The sequence below is a fragment of the Pelmatolapia mariae genome, linkage group LG13 (assembly GCF_036321145.2).
Source record: "Pelmatolapia mariae isolate MD_Pm_ZW linkage group LG13, Pm_UMD_F_2, whole genome shotgun sequence".
In the NCBI taxonomy this organism is placed as follows: Eukaryota; Metazoa; Chordata; class Actinopteri; order Cichliformes; family Cichlidae; genus Pelmatolapia; species Pelmatolapia mariae.
The window spans coordinates 17,903,359-17,921,559 of NC_086238.1; the positions used below are offsets into that span (position 1 = coordinate 17,903,359).

General features: G+C 41.8%; 1 protein-coding gene across 3 annotated transcripts in view; it reads left to right on the plus strand.

Annotated features, from left to right (window-relative positions):
* LOC134640042 (arginyl-tRNA--protein transferase 1) overlaps positions 1–18,201 on the plus strand; it is a 52,295-nt gene that overhangs the window by 18,059 nt on the left and 16,035 nt on the right. For all 3 annotated transcript variants that reach the window (XM_063491606.1, XM_063491607.1, XM_063491608.1), the window contains 3 exons: positions 3,152–3,184; positions 8,510–8,691; positions 12,208–12,307. In XM_063491606.1, coding sequence (XP_063347676.1) covers positions 3,152–3,184; positions 8,510–8,691; positions 12,208–12,307 — 315 coding nt within the window. The remainder of the gene's footprint in view (positions 1–3,151; positions 3,185–8,509; positions 8,692–12,207; positions 12,308–18,201) is intronic.

The following is an 18,201-nucleotide window of genomic DNA, read 5'->3' on the forward strand; positions in this document are numbered from 1 at the left end:
ATCCGTAAAATGGAAGAAATGATTGAAATTTTGGCACAGACTATGTCAAAGCTATTTGCAACATGGTTATGCATAGCAGAGATATTCAATAACACCATCTAAACCACATTGCCGTTGTCCACCCAGTTCCTCGTATTATCTGGAACTGCTTTGAACGCCTTTAAAATGAACAGGGACGCATGTTTGTGAAGGAAAAAAGAGTGTTAGACATTTAAAGGGTGAAACCTTGTTGCTCAAATAAGTACAGCAATTTTAGAGAGTACAGAGCACAATGACGAGAGGTCTAAGTAGCAATTAGGCTTAAGCAGATGCGTGTGTTTATATGCAATCTGTGTGTGTGTGTGTGTGTGTGTGTGTTTGAGACGGCTTCTTGCACTCCTAATCGTACACAGATGAGTGTTTGCTGTAAGAAAGGGAGAGTTTGAGAGGAAGTGATGAACTCCATGTGTTCAGTCATTGCTCTGAATAGAGCGTAGTTGATGTGCTGTTGTATTAAGAGATGGAAGCACAGGAGTAGCTGTAGCTGTTTTCATATGTATTCATGCCTCAAGTGAGTGCGCTCACACTCGAGTTTGTGTATGTGTGTCAGCCTCACAGAGCTGTTGTTTGTCAGAGAACAAACAGGGGGTCAACCCTGTTGTGCTCCAGGAGAGTGATTTCAGGCAAACCAAGCTACACTGCACGATTGGTTAAAAGAAGAATTAGAAAGAGGGACAGGAGGTATTCCGAAAACACACACATGCAAGTTTGCATACATGAGTAAAAGATCACACATATATTTTCTATATTTTCCTAATCAAATCAGGATTTCACCACAAGGTCAGTGTGAGATTCTCTCTCTCACATACACACACACTCAGCAGCACACGTTGTAGCTTGGCCTCTACAGATGATGTCATCTAATAACTGCAGCTGTTGTTCACTTGCTAAACCGTTTAGTTTAGTTTTTTTTTTTTTGCGAGTTTTTAACAAAAGTTTCATTTGTGCCCTTCAGCAGTACTTCACAGTGGGAGTCTTTGCTGTTGGTAATTTGTCGACTGGCAGAGCAGTAGTCACTGCAGAGGTAGGAGTGGAAAATTACATTCTACTGGCATGGCTACACAGGCGAGGGGATTTGACAGGCGGGTTTTTTGCATGAGCGAAGATCATTGTCGACTCAACAGATCTTGTCATTGCACTTCTGTTGGAACATGTTAAAAAAAACTGTGCAAAATACTTTCCAGTTTAGTAGGGGAATAGGGGAAAAAATGTGTATAAATAGAAATGCATAGTGTTGTCCAAAGATCAACCTAAGCTTATGGGGTTGTGTAGTGGCTTTGAAGAGGAGACTGTAAAGTTCCACTAATATTTGGGAAGTTGCAGGGTGAGAATCATCAGTCCATAGATTTCTGTTCATCCCCACTTCATCGTGGTGTGAGGTTGGGTCCAGGGGAAAGGCATCTTGTTGTAGTATTCAGCACCGCAGGGGACAAGGTTTGTGAGAATTTTATAGCCCACATCAACACCCCTCTGCAAGAGCTGTGTGCACCGTTGCAATGCATGAATAGTTTTGTTGTTTTGAGTGCTTTATGCTTAAGTCTTTTCTTCTTTTTTTTTTGCAATCCTTCGTTTTAAAGTTTTTGCTTATTTTTACGACTTAAATTTCTTATGGACGTCGTCATTTTTCTGATGAGAGTCCAGTTTAAGTGAGGGAGTTTAAAAGATGGTAAAAATGGTTGTTGGTGTCAGTCAAAGGTAAAATGGAAATGACGGATGACAGTTCATCATCCTTTAGCTGCGCTCTGCCAAAAACATCTCCCATGCTGGTGACACTGCATTAGTGTCACCAGCACTGTGGCAGATGCAGGGGGAAACGCACACTCTGTTGGATGAGCTCAGGCTGCTGGCTGGGTTTGCGAGGTGCACTAAAGCCAGCACTGCCCCACCTAGTGAACCATGCCTTGAGCAGTCATTACGATTACTAGCTTTACTGCTGTGCACATACTCAGTCACTTACTCACAAGCAGAGCATGTTGATGCGCTTCTGGGAAATTCTGGTAACTCCTAGAGAACCTACGTGTTAATAATAAGCAAAGACAGATAATCTGTCTCTAAATGGCCAACACAGCCTTCAGTCAGTCTAGATGCTATAAAAACAAAATAAGTAGTCTCATTTCATTGTCAGCAACTTTGATGGAAATAAAATTGCAAGTGCTAATTTTTATTGGCTTTTGTTTACACTGTTATTCTTCAGGACATAATATAAAGAATTAGATTACTTTGATATACGAGTTAGTCATAATGACGAAATACAATATTTTCAGCACAAATCAAATGGACTGAAAATTAGTATCACCGTTTAACAAGCGTTCAAACCCTAGCTGGTTGGATAGAATCAGAAGCAACACAAAATAATTATCAATGGAAATGCATTTGCTCGCGGATAAGGGTCATCGTGCAATACAATGTGTATCGTTGTTTATGGAATCACATCTGGACCCTCACTGTCCGTGTTTACAATACTTTGGTGCTGATATAGATCTATGTTCTGCTCCTCAAACAGTGGACCCCAAGGTAAACATATCTGCAAACGAATGACACAGCTGGATTGTAGCATGTCTTTGTAAAATATGAGCAAGGGTCTGTGTTATGTGCTCATTGAGTAAACTTAAATCTGTCAGTCACCACTTTGGCGTTCTGGTTGTCATTACAAAACGGTTTTGGACCTAAACATGGACACCGCTCTCAACCCCACTACTAAAAATGAACTCCAGGAAACGGTAGAGAGAATGGAAGAAAAATGACACATTTTCCACCCCCACCCCAGTAATCAATATCTGGTGTGGTGTTTTAAATGAGAGAGAAACTATTTTGACATTGGGAGCACTGCTTATTTTTGCTGTCACGGTGTCCTCCCTGTAGTGCGAGCTGCAGTTGATAGGGTAAATGTTTTCATTTGTATAAATACAGTTTTCCTTTTTATGCCCCGTAGTGAATGGAGGGCTTCATTTGAAATGTGACACCTGAGTAGAAAGAAAACAGGGAGGGATAAGTTATATAGAACAGCAAAGGAGACATGTATGGTTTTCATTTATGCCTTTTTCAAAAGAGCTGCTGACCCAGAGAGCTAACTGTTTTTCTCTCTGTCCCCCCCCTCTGCTTTCCTCCACAGTTCAAGAGATTTCTCTGTGATTCACCGCTAGAGGTATGTATTTCCTTTGGCCTGTTGACAGTTTAATAACCCCCTGCTTTTAAATGTCTCTGTTCATCCAAATGTGTTACCTGGAATGATTTGCCCCAACCAGTAGAGGGTCTTCCTGAAATTACTGTCATGGAGATTATGATAATGACTTGAAAAACGCCTGGGGTTTCGGTTTTTAGTTCCTCATCACATTCACTCAAAAGAAAGAAAATCTAAACTAGTTGCCCTTTTTCAGCACATACCAACCCTCTACCTTTGGTCTGCCTCTTAGAGAGCCCTCCAGCTGGATTGAGTGGAGCTGAGGGATTTGGGAAGGGGGTTTTGTTTCATATCGGAGGGGTTTTAATTTAGCCCTGTGTTAGTGAAAGGGGGTGCCGAAGGAGGAAAATGGTAAATGTGGTGTCCAGATTGCAACTGTGTTGAACATAAGGTCTTCAGAGCAGTCCTTCCCTCCGGCTTTGACGGGATAGGACATACCACATTTATACCACTGCCCATTACTTTGCGTGGTGTGGTACAAATTACAGGCTGATGAGGAGGTTGTGTGGGCCCACTTAACAAGAAGCAATTATTCAGGCACCATTAGAAATTTAATGGCAGCTTATGGTGCATTAATTAGTGAAATCTTGCTCGTAATCTGTTTACTGTGTAAATTTTTAGATGCTTTAATCTGTATACAGAAGGATCTGGAAGAGCATTGGTGGTTAATCTGGTGGTGTTTGCTGTGAGGTGCAAGTTTGCAGTAAGGCATCACTGAGCACTTGTCAGGCCTGTTGAGCTGCAGGCTTCAGAAATACCACTGGACCTCTTGGGTCAGGACAATTACACCAACAATTAGACCCAGGATGGGTACTTATAACAGCCACTTTAATGGGATTGAGGTCCAGAGCACACGCAGACTGACTGACACAAACGCAGTCACTCTCTTTTGCCCCGTGGGCCCCCTCAGGTCTCCGCTAATGAACATCATTAGTGTTTATAGGAAACAAGCTTTTATCACCTCGTCAAGGCTGGCGGCCAGGCAGCTGAATTACACAGTTCTGCACACATGTGCACACCAAAACTGTGCCACACTACCTCGCATATTTTCCTGCCTTCAGTGTCCCCTCCTCTCTGCCGGTTGAGGAGGCCATCTCTTTTCATTCGGCGTCCTCTCGTGCAACTTGTTTTTCTTTCCTTCTTTCATCCTCTCATCTCAGTCTCCCCTGTCTCTCTCCAAACGCTCTCCATTTCAGAATTATTATACATGGATTTCTGCTGTAGCTCTGCGTGTTGGCCTCCATCTGTGTCCAATCAGAGTGCTATTAAAATACACAGACACTCACCACATGGACCAGCAAACTCTGTGGTTCATCAGCTCACATATAAGCCTGCATTTTTAAAAATGTATGAGAAATGCATACTTCCAAATTGTAATTGGGACACTGGTAGTCTAATTGTTTGATTTCACCAAAACTGTAGAGGATTCATGCTGAAACTAAGTGGCAGTTAACATAATGTGTCATAGAGTTTTTCAGATGCACACAAATGCAGAAATGTAAACACACTGGTTCTGCCTGTCTCCAAACATGATGAGCACTTCAGTGCAGGAGAAACACAGGGTGTTATGGGTTTTGTGGGATTCGTCTCCTCATTCAGTTTTCCTTTTATGAATAAACAACCTACACTCAGTAACAGGGGTGCAGGACTATAGCTTCTCAGTCTTTTCTTCTGTAGTTTGGTCATCTCTGTCTTTCCCTTCTTAGCATTTTGTCAGAGAATTTTTTTACTATGTAAAGAAATGCAGACTTTTCCAAAAGACTTTGATCACTATGTGGAATATACCAAAAAAAGGATGTGAAAAATTATTATTTTTTGGTCGTAAATTTTTACAAAGAGATCTTGTCAAATGTTGGAACACAGAAATTTGATTGAATTATGAAAAAAACCCCATGTGATCATAGTAAGTTTTGATGCCAGGAACCCATTTCCAGAAAGGTGGGTAATGGTCTGCAAAAGTTGTGTAATGGTCAAACCAAATCAAAAACAGACAAAAATAATATATAAACAAAAGCACAGAGTTGAACTTAACATGACTCAGTAAAAACAGGTTCCAGAGAACTGCTTTAAAATAAGTATGGTCTTTCTTGAAAAAGATGGCTGGATGGCAGCATGCACTGTATGGACAAAAGTACTGGACCACCTTCACTTAACACCTACAGGAGCTGCTTGGCCTTGGAAAACCACACCATGAAGCTCCCGACAGTTTCTGCGTTGATGTCGATGTCAGAAGAGGTTTGGAACTTAAGACTTGACTTTTGTGTACTGTTCATCTCAGCACTCGGTGACCCCCACTCTGTAACTTTACATGGTCTGACTCTTGAGTTGCTTCCCAAATGCTTCCACTTACAGTTGATTACAGTTTATTGTGAAATATCTAGAAAGGGAGAAATTTCACAAACAGACCCGTTGGAACAGTGGCCTCCTACTGCAGCACCCTGCTCGAATTTAGTGAACTCTTTGAAACGACAAAGGCAGACTGCCAGACTGAGAAATGCAACAAAAACATCTTAACTGAAAGACTAAGAGGCTCCCTTTTAGAGTGTATTGCCCCATAACCATTAAATTATCACTTAGCATTAATGGTGCCTTCACGGGTGTGCAAGTTACCTGTGCTTTGTGTGCCATCACGGACGCTGTCGTATATGTTGCTTTAAAACGAGGTGGTCCCTAACCGCATGCAGCATCCATCACTTTAGTTCAGTGGGGCTCGTATTTCTGGATCTCGTTCATGTGTTTTCTTTTTTTTTTCTTTGCAAAAATAGAATATTGTGCATTTAGCAACAAACTGTTTCATTGGTCATTGGAAGTGCTGCTGAGCCAGTGTTGGGATTTCCTCTGCAGTATTGTCTGTTTTTTAATGCACTTTTATTGGTGGATCTTTTCTGTGACCAATTGCTTATTAATATTACTCATACTTTGTTCACACACATCTCAGAATAGTCTGCAAAATGTCTCATTGTAGGTGGTGTTATCATCCAAATTTCTGGAATTTTGCATTGTAAAACAGTATTTTTAAATTCCTGAGCTACTTGCCCACGCAGCCTTTTACAGAGTGGTGAAACTCTCCACATCTTTACTTCTGAGTGCCTCAGCCTCTCTAGGATACTTTTTTTGAACACCAAATTCACTTATTAAACTTTTTAGTTGTGATATGTCCCTGTTCTACCACTTGGTTTTACAGTCATAAAACTTTTTCTCTATTTCTTTTAACCTGAACTAACCTTTTAAACGTGTTGCTTATGCTAAATTAAAACTTTGCATATATTTATGTTTATCTTTGCACAATTTTCAGTGAAATATAAGACAATCATTGTCATATTCATTTCTGTTCACATACAAGTTGTTTTTTTTGTTTTTTTATCTCCATCTTTATTTTAGGCTTTTTCCTTGGAGCTAACTTAACCATTCAAGTCTCAGATAAAGTGTCTATAAAGGCAATATAAGCTCATTTTTGTCCTTGAAGGGTTCACAAAATCCAATTATTCTAATTCAGCAGAAGTTTAACTAAATGTCTCCCTGAGGAGGTTGAAATAAACACACGGTATACCACCTCATGGCTTTATCAAGCGTGCTACACACATAGCCCTATATTTAGGCCATATGTGAGTGATTTGGGGCTGCTGGGAAGCTCTGGGGTGGTTAGAAGTGTTCCAGGGAATGTTTAGATTGTTGTCACAGTTGCAAGGACACAACCATTAAGCTGTCGTTTGAGGTGATGCACAGGTCAGTCTGACAAGATCAGGCTTGAGCACGGTACGAGCTTATAAACAAACACACTCTCATACACACACTCAGGCAGCCATTGCATCTCTTGCATGAGCACTCACATTCTTAATAGCGCTCAAGTGTGTATGCTGAACGTGAATTACGAAAAATCATCTTGTGCTCTTTCCTTTTGACAAAGCCTCTGGTGTTTTAGTGATAAATGGCGCTAAAACATCAGACCAACAGTTTCCCCCAGCCAGGATACACACACACACACACACACTTTTATATCCGCTCAGCTGTTGCATCGGGCAGTGCTTTATCGAGTTGCGGTCATTGTTGTCCTCCACCATCGCCAGCTGACTGTTTGCCAAAAATGTTCATTTTTATTCTTAAATCATCTGTCGGTCGCAGCTAAAGCTCAATAAAACCTCTTAATCTACATCTAACGTCATGTGGCCTCTGTTATGGAGCTGTTAGGTAATTTAATTATCCTTTCCTATCCGTGCGCGCGCGCGCGCACACACACACACACACACACACACACACAAAATGACCTCTGGTATTGATTGTGTCAGGCAGTTAATTACACCTGGGTACCCAAAGGCCTGACCTAAAGGGATATAACTTTTATTACCAGTTCTTCTTAAGAAAACTGTCAGTCTGCTGGGGTCACAGAGCCTGCAGGGAGGTGTGGGAGTGGGTGAGAGATTCTATTTGGTCAGGTTTAACTTGGTCAGAGCGCAGGCCCAGTGGCGCACTGGATTAGTGATCTAGCTCTCTCAGTGTTGTGATAACTAGCAGCGTCTGTGCTTCTTAACTGCGTCCAGATGAAGGCTGGAGAAGGAGACGGATCCTGTTACTAGTACGCTGAAGAAAGACACATACACAAACATAAACCAATACCCTTGCTTAATATGACTTTTAACCCCAAACCCCAAGCCTCTAGATTTAAGCCTCTGGGATAAAAGAAGTCAGCTGACTTGACTGAAAAACCCAGCATGCAGGAACCCTGTGAGAAACGCAACGCAAACTTAACAGTTTCATTAATGGAGGGAGGCCCGGGCGCATGGGTGCTCACTTACACCCGCATTCTTTCGTGCCGCAGGGGGAGTGCAGACGCAGACATATATAGGAGGAAAGCTTGGCAACACTCCACTACCGCCTGGTGAAATGGATTTTGCTCATGCAGGGTCTTTTTATTAAAATCCTCTCCCAGAGTGTTTCTGTGGCCAGTGCCCCCACTCCCCCCTCACAGCCCAACTCTGCTCCTGCTTTCACTCCACATTTGGGAGCCATTAGCAGGCCGAACGTGAGGCTACTGTACACCCCCACACATAATGCGTGAGGCCTGGCAGGGAGAAGCACGGTCTGTAATACAACATCATACAGGTGTGAGTGTGCAGAAAAGAAAGTGGATCGGTGCAAGAAAGTAAACGAGCGCTATTAAATACCACATTCTCGTTCCTCTGTGATTTATATATTTTTACATGCAAACTATACTGTGCACTAGAGTACTGCTATTGTTCTGACCAGTGACTATTTTCTCTTAAACTTTTCACTCTGTTTGCTTTCCCCCAGGCAGAATACGCTCCAGATGGGCCTGAGGTGGGCTACGGCTCCTTCCACCAGCAGTACTGGCTGGATGGACGCATTGTGGCAGTGGGGGTGATTGATATCCTGCCTACCTGTGTGTCCTCCGTCTACTTGTACTACCATCCTGACTTTAACTCACTGTCTCTGGGCTCCTACTCTGCTCTCAGGTTTGTTGTCAGGACTCAAACACAATGTGCTTTCTTCTGAAGACAGAAGTAAGCCACTGGGACATGATGCCAGTTGTGTTTTTAAAGGGCTTGGCGTAATAAAACCTCACCAGTGCGCACATTACTCACGGCAGCACCATAGAGTACATTACAGTTGGTCTTAAACGACCACAGCAATGATTACGAAATACAACATGCGGCTCCTTTTAAGAAAGAAGTTTCTTTGTCTCTTATTCCTTTCATTCTTTCTTCCCTAATGTCTTTGTTCTGTCTTTGATGCTTTCTCACTTTCCTTCCTCTCATGTTTGCCCTCCTCTTAACCTCTCTCTCTCCCCCCTGACTCTTGGTCTATTTGGCTCCTCCTACATTTTATCTTTAGAACTGTATACTATAAGTGCCACAGTACTCTAGGTCAGGGAAAAATACCTCTTTCTTCACACTTGATTGGTTGAGGCAGTGCTCTATTTTGCGGTTCAGCTGATGACAGTTCTCTCTCCCAGGTTGAAATAAGAGAACTCACGCATACTCTATAGGTGCACATATCTGGCGTTTCCTGTTAAAATGTAACCCAGTAATGTGAGAAAGGCTTTTAAAAATTTCTCTGCACATATGCGAGGGACCGGGTGATCTTCACTTTAAAGTTGGTGTGCACAGGTGTTAAAATGGGAGTTGTGAGCGTTTATGTGCAGTCGCGCACAGGATCAGACTTTTCTCATATAGAGGGAACACCTCGGTCATCCTAAGCACACAGCCCACCCCTCCATCACTTATTATTGTAAGAGTCTGACTCCAAGAGTAACACAGAGTGCTCGACGTGTGGAGGAGGCCTTGGAGAAGGGAGCCAGCGGGACTGAAATCCTCCCACGTGTTTACAGACACCAGAGAAAGGTCTTTGATCAGGTCTTGGACACTCCCTAGTCTGCTTGGACTGGCTGACTCTGTTCAAAACTTACTGTACAGAATGCATGTGGCCCTCTCACCCTCTCTCCGGCCTTCTGATGCATATATTCATTACATTAGATGGCGTTCCTACAGCAGGCTCAGTTGAATTGGAAGCTTAACTTCTCAGCCACAATCAAGTTCATTCTAGTGTTTTAAAAAAATAAAAAAAAAATAAAAAAGAATCACAGAGGAATTATGCGTTAAAAAAATGTTGGTAATTTTCCTTTCTTTTTCTATTTTTTTATTTTTTTATTTTTTTTTTTTAGTAACAAGAGTTCATGGAAAGTTCTGGAATTTTATACCATTACCTCTTTGGGAGTCCTGATTTGTGTATTTACTCACTTATCATTTTACAAATCACGTGTAGCGTTTAGATAATGTCAGAGCTGAAATAAGATACGCCTGGACGTCAGGCATTACAACAATACTAAAACAAGTACAGCACTGTGCGCGCTATTTAGCTGTGTCAGTATGCTTGTATGTGCGATTCAGCAGGAGAAACAGGAGAGGGAGATGTTGAGAAATTTCTCATAAGAGTGCTGCTCCTTCTGCCACAGGCCCCCGAGGACAGAAGGAAGAGGGGAAGAAAAGAGGCGCATAATGAGGTGCCTGAAGCACTGTGTACAGGGAACACAGCTGGTGTTAAACCTGGATCTCGCTTACGAGGATGTCCTGATTATGTTGTTGCCAATGATCCCAAACCAAAATATACTGTATTTCTTAATCAGGCTTAATCTGATTCAATGTTTATATTTTTCTGTAAACAGTCTTGTAGTTGAATGCGCACATAGCCTATGAAAAGTAAAAATTAAAAAAAATAATTCTAGATAACTGAAATATCCACTTTTAAAAACTTAAACATAATATATGTTTGCAGTATTTTGCAACAAAATTGCAAAAATTGCCATTTGAGTCCAATCAACATGGACTCGAATGGCAAAAATTCCTGCAGTGGCCCCAGTTTTAACCACATATATATTATATAGATTACTCATAAATGCTGACACAATAAAATAAGTATCTGTGTGCTTCCCATCACTAGAAGCTCAACACAGTTCTTGTAAGATTAGGTAACGAAATGTTTCCACGTGCATGCAAAGCTGCAAAAAGCATCTCATTGCATGCACTATTATGAACCGTGTGCTTGCGTATGCACATCAGTATGAGGGAAGCTGTGCAGGAGCAGAGGGCTTGATAATTGGCTTGTGCTGGAGTGTCAGATGGCTGAAGAGGGGATAATGGCGGACTCAAGCTGCTGCCATGGGTGTGGAGGTGGGGGGTGTGAAGGCCTCAAGTGAAGGGGGCCTATGGCTTTTTGTGAATGGGCCCCTCGCCTCTCTTGACCCCCCCTTCTTCCCTGATTCAGGCCTGCCGGGCCCTTTTGTGGTGAGGGGATGGGAACCCAGGAACCTGGCAGCAAGCGGGTGACCTTCTAGCACCTCTCTCTTGCTGCCTCTCTTCTCCGTCCCTTTCTCTTTCTTGACCCTCCTCTTTTATATTCGCCTCCTGTTCCCTCTCTCTCCCCGTCTCCCCCCCACCTCCCTTGCTTGGCTTGCTTTGTCCCATGTCTTATTTTTCAGTGCATCTATTTTATTTTAAGGCCTCTTTCTCTGTCTGTTAAGTCTTGTAAGAATGGGAATTCTCCCACTTCATTTAAGCGGGTGAAACACAGAAGTGGAAGGAAGAGTGAAACAAAAAGGATAGGGGGGGAAAAAAAAGAGGAGCTGGAATTTGGTTATGGAATAGCGAAGGAAACGGCCGAGAGAAAGGAGAAAATAGGCTTTCAGTAAAAGGATGCAATTAAGGAAGAAGCTATTGGGGAAAAATAAAGCAGGCGAGACATTTACTGTATTTGGAGAAGGTGTATAAATCCTCCAAGTTCTAAATCTTTATTTTACACACTCTCTTCCTCCTTTTTCAGCACCTTCTTCTCTGCTTCAGGGCTCAGGGCTGATAGAGAGAAGGCAATTGTTTTTGTGTAATGACATGAAACCAAAAAGAAGGCGAAAAAAAACCCCTGCCTTTTTGAGTGTGGGTGTTTACTTCCTCAGCTTAGGCACTGCTCTAGACATAGCAGCAAGTGCCATTTATATGCTGCTGATGGACTAACTTGTAAGTGAAAACACATTTTAAGTTAGTTGGTGTATTTTTTGATGTAGCAATTTGAATGTTTTATTAATTCCTTTATTGTTGCTTTGTTATTAAAAATTGATACTTTTTTGATGCAGCATCCCTGCATATGCAGTTAAAACTGTGCGAAACTCCGAATCAGCTCATCATCAGGGTTCATATTTTTCAGAAGAGTAAACACTGCAGTAAATAATCTAATTAACCTGACAATAAAATAACTGTGTAAATTGCAACCATGATTTTTCTACATGGGAAATTGAAATTGGTGCTCTGTGGTGCACAAACTCCAGCTATGAGGAAAGTGATGTCAGATCGAGCCATCCGTTTAAGACGCAGTGACACTGTATGCTGCTTGAATACAGTATGTGATGTTTCAAAAAGCATGAAGCCTTTTTCTTACACTTAGCTCTCTGACAAGGTGCATTTGTGTGTTTCCTGCCACAGGGAGATCGCTTTTACCAAGCAGCTGCAGAAACAGTCTCCCAAGCTGTCCTACTACTACCTGGGCTTTTACATTCACTCCTGCCCCAAGATGCGGTATAAGGTACGCATTATCTCACACGTACAGCACATTTATCATGGCTATCACACTTTATATTGACAATATATTTGAATTTCAGCACTGGGGTCCTACGTTGTTGAGGTTTTGTAAACTGGAATTCACATATCAATGACTTTAAGTGTTTTATACTCTGATATAAATGCTTTTATATTTTAACATTTTGGTACAACAGTAAGAGGCCTGTTACGACACTAGTATGCTGGAGATTTGCCATCTTGTAATTCAAATGTACCTCTTCGCTCTCCTTTCTTGGGCCTTTTAGATCTCAGATCAGATCTCTGTTCTATACTCTTTCAGTTTTGTCTCTCTTGCCCATCATGTCTCAGGCCAGTGACCAACATGCTGTAATGTCTTTTGTTTGTAAAATACCAATATTAAGTACTAATATAGTTTTTCTTTTGCTGCATAATATTTATAGCTTTATAATATAATCACAAAGGGCCCTGTAGATCTCTTTATATAAAATCCCAGCACCTGCCTTAATTAACATTACAGTCTAAATTACAATTTGGAATTCATTCACCATAAGTTTATCTGGATTAGCAACATTTATCAGTGATGGTTTGATTATAACACAAGCATGAGTATATACTCAAATGCTCCTGTTAAGGTTTATTGATACACAGTCAGTATATTTGATGGAGTGAATAGAGCATGTGAGGGAAACAAAGTGATAGTGAGGACATCCAGGGAAGTAAGAGAGGATAAGGCTGCTGAAGACATTAAAGGTTTAGCGAGAGGTTACACTGGTGACAGCAGCCATAACTCAGCAGTGAGAAGAGTTCAGGACGCATCCACAGAAATCTGCATATTCTTACACTGCAGTTTACCTGCTGTAGAAACTGACACAAATAATAAATGTGGATACACAGAGGAGCCAGGACTCACAAACATAACCCCAGTTCACACCAGAAACCACTGAAATATCTATAGCTTAGGAGGATGATGAAAGAAAGGAGTCTTTCCAAGTGCTTTAGTTTAGCTAAGTTTTTCCCATTCTTTCTCTCTTTTTCTCATTCATCTGCTAATTCCTCTATTTCACTGTCATTTCATTCAGATGCTCCCAGAGCTTGTTCTTGCCCATGGGAGACTGATGTCTTGTTGGGGATTATGGCAACGTGCCACATCTTTTTATCCATTTACATCTTGCTTTGGATAGTGCTTTGTCCAAATTCTCAGTTTGGGACTCTGTATATGGAACACATGAGTTTGCTCTATTTGTGTGTGTGTGTCTGTGTGTTGAATCTTGATCACAGTGTTTGTCTGTGAACTCTGTTACCACAGCACCTAACTCCTCCTGGCTCTGGTATTTACTACCCCCAGCCCCCCATATCTGCTCTTGTGTGTTTGCCACTGCAGCGTGTTGTTCACAAACTCCCCACTCGGTCCTATTTTACCCTTGGGGAGGAACACAGAACGAGGGTGAGAAGGTTGCCCGGTTCCCACCTTTGGGCTTTCCCGATCCCACAGGAACACAGACACATTCAAATGTACTCTGAGCACATGCACGCTGTCTTGTGTTGTCTGATTTGCATATGGGCCTCAGTAATTCAATAATGCACAGAGATGCTGTGGAATTGTCACTTAGATGGGGCAGTGCCTACACTGTTTTTGTGTTGAAGGTTTACCGGTTTCTGGATCTCAGCGCTGCCTCTCGGCTTCTTTAAAGAAAAACACACCAGCTCCTGAACTGTGCTGGACACCACTCACGCCCCATGAACACAACTTCCTCTCTCTATTTTGCACACCTTTCCCTCCCTTCTTTTCATCCTTGCCACTTTTTCTAGAAAGCCTCTGTTCCCATTACTTACTGTGACTTTTCCTTTAGTTTTTCTGCCCCTCCATTTGGGCCTTTGTCATGTTTTATACTGAGGTGTTGTTTTTCACACCCAGAATCTGAGCTTTTTGAGGTGATATATGATTATCATTATCATGATCTTAATGTTTGTTGTTTTTTTTTTACTATGTACCGAATAATCTAAGCATTTCCCATTCCCACCTTGAGTACTGTCTGCATGTGGTAATGATGACATAATCAGAGTGTTAGTGCAAGCATAAAAGGCTCTACTAAGGCAGGTCACTGAGACGAGTGTTAAAATATTGTAAAACCAGTTTCTTCTGTATTAAATTTCACACTTGTTGACGCTATACTCCCATTTTCCTGAGGAGTAGGACTGTATTGTTTATATTGCACTGAGAGAATTTTTTTTTTTTTTGCTGTATACCTTTACACAAGGGGCTGGAAACCTCTAATGTCAAAAGAGACATTTTTTTAAGCAAAAACATCTGTATGGAGACTCAAAACATATTTGAGGCTCATATTAGCCCATTGACATTATTAATAGTTGTAAGTAGTTTAAATCTTTTAACACATGTGACTATTTTGCAGGAAGCTATTTATTTAATTGATTCTTTGGTATTGGACTAAAATTAGTTTAAAAATGTTATTTTTACCAAAAAACTGGAAAAGTTCCACCATTTTTCCTGCTTCAGAATGGGTCTTTGGAGGGTGATTACCCACCTAAGCACGAGTGGGCCACATATAGTTAAGGCAAAGATTTAGTAACAGTAACTCAGTCATCAAGGGTGTTTTAAGCCACAGGGAGCCACTGAAGGCGGGCAGAAGAGCCCCATGTGGCTCTTTTTTGTGATCTGTTAGCGATACCTGTCTTTTACCCTCATTCTTCATCACCCTAATGGACTTGGCTGTCAGGCTACAAACTTTACTGTTCTGCAGGTTTCAATTTTGCAGGAGAGTTTTTTAACCAGGTCACATCTCTGCAAAGGAAATGCTGCATGCGAAATGGTTTGAAAACTCTTAATAGTGCCAGAGACTGGGCATGGTCCTGCAGAGTAGCCTTAAAGGGTCCTTGAAGACTTGGAGTCCAGCCAGGAACAGAGGGTTGCCTGGCCAGTGTCAGACCCTCTCCTTTGTTCTCAAAGCTGGGACTGAGCGTCCCACAGAGTCTTGCTGGTTTGGCTGGTGGGTTCAGGGTTTGACGTGACATCCTGCCCCTGGCTCCTGTCCCTGGTTCTTTGGCCCTGCATGGCCCTGTGATGTCGAGCTGTAGAGAGCAGAAGGTGAAGCTGTTGGAGGCTAAATGAGACCAAAGGTCTTGGCCCTTCTGCCACTGTTCTTCTTTCACAATGCTTCTCGTATGTTAACGCTAACAGTCATTTGAATTATCTTGCTTTCACGGCTTTAGATGGACTGATTATATTCCACTGATTCCATCCAGTGTTGTCATTGTGTCTGATGACAGGAGAGCAAAGTCACATTTACTAACCAAAAAAAACACAAGAAAAACTTGTCACTGGATGAATGCATTTTGCAGATTCTCACAGACAATATACAGCTTTTCCTAAGCACTTGAGTTTTGACTGTGACCGTCCAATTATCTGCTAAAACCATAAATAAAACCCTTAATGCGCAAACCAGCTCAGGTTCTTCTCGCAGCGTTTTATTCCTTTCTCTTCAATAGCTGCACAATCCAGCTTCAGCTGCTTGCAAGATTTCATTAACTTTCATTTGATATCTTTTCACTTTTTATTTTCGAGCTTCACCTGAACAAAGAGTCGATCCATTCTGCACTGTAGTGTTTTTTTTCCATTTTTCTTTTCCAGAAGTGTGTATATGCCTGAGCACTTGTCTGTGCAAGTTACTTTTGAGTACTGAATAAGCAGACTTTGATGATAACAAATGAGGCGCTCACCCACTTGGCTTAACCAATCTAGTACCTGGTCTTAACATTTCAAATGCTTTTCAAGTGTGGTGTACATGCTTATATACAGACACACACTCAGCCTTACAGAATACACACCCAGTTATACCCGCTTGGCGAGGGAGCGAGAGAGTTGTATGAAGTGCCTCTTATTCTTGTTATTATTGTTCACAGTGAAAGAATGTCTCGCTCTGAGCCCAGGAAACCATTAAATTTTCCACAGAGAACGAGAAAGAAGGAGTGAGTGAAATAAGTGAAAAGAGGGAGGAAGAGGACAGATGGAGAGAAAGAAAGGAGTGACAAAATGTGTGCCAAATGAGAAAAGGAGGTGAGATGAAAAGCGTTATTCGTTTTCCCGGCGGTACTTCACCGACTTTTAAGGAGCCCTTTCGCAGCAGCTGCACCTCTGTTTTCCTTTTCAAACCCAGCTCCTCCTCAAACAAACAACAAACACTGTCAGAGAGCCGGTCACTCCTACAGCAGCAGCCAGACGTTTTTTTGGGGTTTTTTTTTTTTTTTTGGTTTTTCACATGACCAAAGCTTTTGAAATCAGTGGACCTGAAATAAATCCATCCAGGTGTCAGCCACTGTGTGCAAGAGTATGTCGGGATACGTGCAATGAACAAATTTGATGTTGGTTTCTGGGTGCAGCGTTTGCCTTAATCAGTGCGTGCCTGCAGGCTTTTCTGTCACCTGCTGCATCAGCTTAGCTTTCAGGACATCAATTAGACATGACAAAGTGACTCCCAGCTCTGGTATCAACACAGGAGCTAACTTTCACCTGCATACAAATGGTTTGAAAAGCAGTAAGCAGTCATCTGTTTTTAGATTTTCATAGAAATCAAATCATATATCAATCAAATAATCTGTATTAAGTCATTACCAGAAGTGTATATTAATGTAAATCTGTCGAACACTCTCATCCCCTCTTCAGGTATGCATTGGCAGGTTATGGCATGCTAAAAGCCTCTAAGCGAGCCGCAGCTATCAGGACTCTGCATGTGTGTTATTTTCACTCAAGGGGCCCAATCAGACACTATGCTATGCGTACGTGTGTGACCTGACATTTTTTGTGTCACTTGTTGAGCGTCTTGGTAGATTAAGAGTGACGGTGAGTGAACTTCAGGCATCTCAGGGTGAGTGTTTCCCTACAGTAGCCCTCATCCCACCCCCCCACCCCTCCGGTGCGCACGTGCTACAGTACACGGCTTCGTTTTGAGGCAGCGTCAGATTTGTTGATGAGGGCATCGCTTTCTTACGTATTCCTGTTTATTATTGTTGAGCTCCTGGCATAAACATTATCCCGCTTTGGTAGGTTTTGATGAGTAGCATTGAAACGGTTTACAGTGAACAACAGTGTTTATGTTGAACTGTCGTCTAACGCTGTAGGCCTGGGAACAGCGCCACGCCCCCCTTTTTCTCTTTCTTTCATTCTTTTTGTTTCTGTCCTTCTTTCAACATTTCTTAACAAAAAAAGGAGGGGAAACAGCCGCCATGCTGGTCGGGTTGAAAGATTGATAGAGAGTAAAGAGATCAGATTGAAGAAACTTTCAACTGATTCCATTCAGATGAAAACATGGCAACACGTTTTTGCTCTTTTAGTCTAATGTTATTACAAGCAGAAGTGATATCTACTCTCGCAGTGGTGAGGTTCTCATTTCTCAAATTGTCATCTGTGTGCGAATGTGCAGTAAGTCATGATGAGGTGGTATAAACTTACTGTTCAGCTCAGTACGGCGTGGATTGGCCTTTCTCACGCATTTACTGTAATAGTTTTATGTCTTTAGCCCCCTCTTTCATGTCTGCCTGTGTTCTTTTTCTCAGAAGAAGCAATATTCTCTTGGTTCGTAAAAGCTATTATTCTACTAAGCCAGCAGCATTACCTTCCAGCAATCCTCAAGTTAAAAAACCCTGTGCCCATCAAAATAAGATCAAATCCAACAGGGTCCATTTTCACCCTGTCTGTGAAGTTTATAAGCTAAAGCTTAGCCATTTTGCTGCCTTCCACTTCTCCCCCTTTTCCCCCGTATTTTTTTTTTCTTTTTTAAATTGGAGCCTTTCTGACAGAAACATTGTTGTTTGATTTAGCTTGACAGGAGACCACCAACAGCGCACCTCTCAGCAGAAACATTTGTTTAAAGTTTTGATAATTTC